The 2,144-nt window shown below is 38.1% G+C and overlaps 1 protein-coding gene across 1 annotated transcript in view; it reads left to right on the top strand.

Annotated features, from left to right (window-relative positions):
* The first annotated feature begins 1,177 nt into the window (after positions 1 to 1,177).
* The window catches only part of LOC119414306 (mucin-5AC-like), a 39,875-nt gene continuing 38,908 nt past the window's right edge, over positions 1,178 to 2,144 (top strand). Inside the window, exon 1 of the mRNA XM_037681404.1 lies at positions 1,178 to 1,184. Within this exon, the coding sequence (XP_037537332.1) occupies positions 1,178 to 1,184 (7 nt within the window). The remainder of the gene's footprint in view (positions 1,185 to 2,144) is intronic.

Below are 2,144 nucleotides of genomic sequence, written 5' to 3'. Positions count from 1 at the left end.
AACAGCACCTCAGACTGAGGAAGTCTCTTGGATGAGAGACGAAACGTTTCTAGATTGTTTTTGCTTTGTTTTGCTTTTGTTTTTTTGAATGTCCAGAGGACCAGATTGAACTTTTTTGGATTTTTCTACCTGGATTATTGAGCATGCATCAGGATAAGAGGGTTCTCCTTCACCCTGACCACCTGTTGAGACAAGTTGATTAATTTCATTGAGAGATCAGCTGATCAAATCCATTGTTAACAATTCAGAAGATATGCAACAAAGGGGCTCTGAAAATGTTCAGAACACAAAAGAGCAAAACAGTGATGAAGCGAGGGATGGAGCAGAGGAGGACGCGTCTGCTTCCCACCAAGAGCAACCAAGCCAAAAAAACAAAACAAACAAAAAAAAAAACTGAAAAACTACCCATTATCCACCTCTTCTGGCAAACATTAAGCAAGCCATTGCTAAATGACAAACCCTACCACATACCCAGGGGGTTAGACTGAACTCTGTCAAAATGAATATTCTACCTAAATTTCTATTTGTTTCTGAGCCTGCCATATTTGTCTACTAAATAATTATTCTCCAATCTGAACAACCAGCTATCAGCATTTATTTGAAAACAAAACAAAACATCCATGAGTTGCCAGGAAGGTATTGCACCTGCCCTGTAGTCTTGCAGGCATGTCACTTCCTAACTTAATGCATTATTACTGGGCAGCAAATATTATAGCTCTATTACGCCATTTGGGTGATTTTGGAGAGGGCCTCAATTAAATACAGCTCTCACTCTGCACTTTGCTCTCAGTTACCTTATAAACAGCCAATGTCAACCTACACATCTAACCCAACTGTGATCTGGACAATCAAAATATGGAATCAGTTCAGGAGGGAATTTAACTCTTCAGAGTTACTATTTGTGGCATCATTGTCAAATAATCTTGTTTACTCACTCAGTAGCTGATACAGCTTTTGATGCCTGGGACTTGAATGAAGTACATTCCATACATGATCTCTATGTTGATAATAAGTTTGCCTCTTTTGAGCAGTTGGTACAGAAGTTTAATATCCACAAGTACTGTAACTGTTTTTCATATATCTGCAATTCAGACATTTTATGAGCTGTCTCTGAAGCTCCGCATCACTCTGCGGAGCTTCAGAGACAGCTCACAAAATGTGGAAACTGAGAGTTACCATGAATGGTATGAGACACTTTGGGGATTCCCACATAAATGCTATTCATGAAAAATTTGCAGTCCAGTGAGATACAATCTGAAAGAACAATAAGATCATTAAGTGACTTAGCCAGTTCCAAGACCCCAAACCTGTAGAAAAACTGTGGAGAAACCAGAAGTTTTATGTTTACAAGCAACAGCCAAGAAAGTAAAGGCTTTAGAGTTTCTGAAAAGAGAAATGAGTCCCTGGTGACCAGCTACAAAACCTTATCTTAAAAGCAAAGAGTTTTTGTTAGAAAATTCTCACTCACTTAAGTTGCTTACTCAAAATCATAAAAAACAGTCATAAAAACAACATACAGTCACCAATTGAGAAACCAGTGACAAACATTATATTTTGTCGAGTGCCATCAAATATGTTGGTCAATGTTCCATTTATTATAGTTCAAAGGCAACTCTAAACAGGTGGGGTTTAGTCTTGATTTAAAGGAACTCTATGTTTCAGCTGTTTTCAAGATTCAAGGATTCAAGGTTCTTTATTTGTCATACACACATAAAAATTCAATCTGAAATGTGAAAACATGTCATCTTATTCCACAGATTTATTTTTTAATTCAGCTGAGGAAAGTGTGAAAGATGGATCTACAAGTCCAACAGATTCTGGAAATATTACAACTTTTGTTCCTACCATTTTATCATACTCAAGCCATGAAAGTACTCTGACAACATCTGGTGATAATGGTGCAACATCAGAATCTGAGACAAGTCCAAATGTCTCAGTAAAAACAGATCCTACTGAGAAAACCACTGCATCTGACACAATGTCTTCTGGCCCAACAACAACTGAGGTGGGTGGCACAACATCAGAATCTGAGCCAACAAGTCCAATTAGTTCAGTAACAACAGAGAATACTGAGACAACAACACCATCAGACAAAATTTCTACTGGCCCACCAACAACTGAGGCTGGTGGGACAACATCAGAAT

Source organism: Nematolebias whitei, chromosome 1 (genome assembly GCF_014905685.2).
Source record: "Nematolebias whitei isolate Nwh7 chromosome 1, NemWhi1, whole genome shotgun sequence".
Taxonomy (NCBI): Eukaryota; Metazoa; Chordata; class Actinopteri; order Cyprinodontiformes; family Rivulidae; genus Nematolebias; species Nematolebias whitei.
Note: the sequence above shows the minus strand (reverse complement) of the source record. Positions and strands in the feature narration are given on the sequence as shown.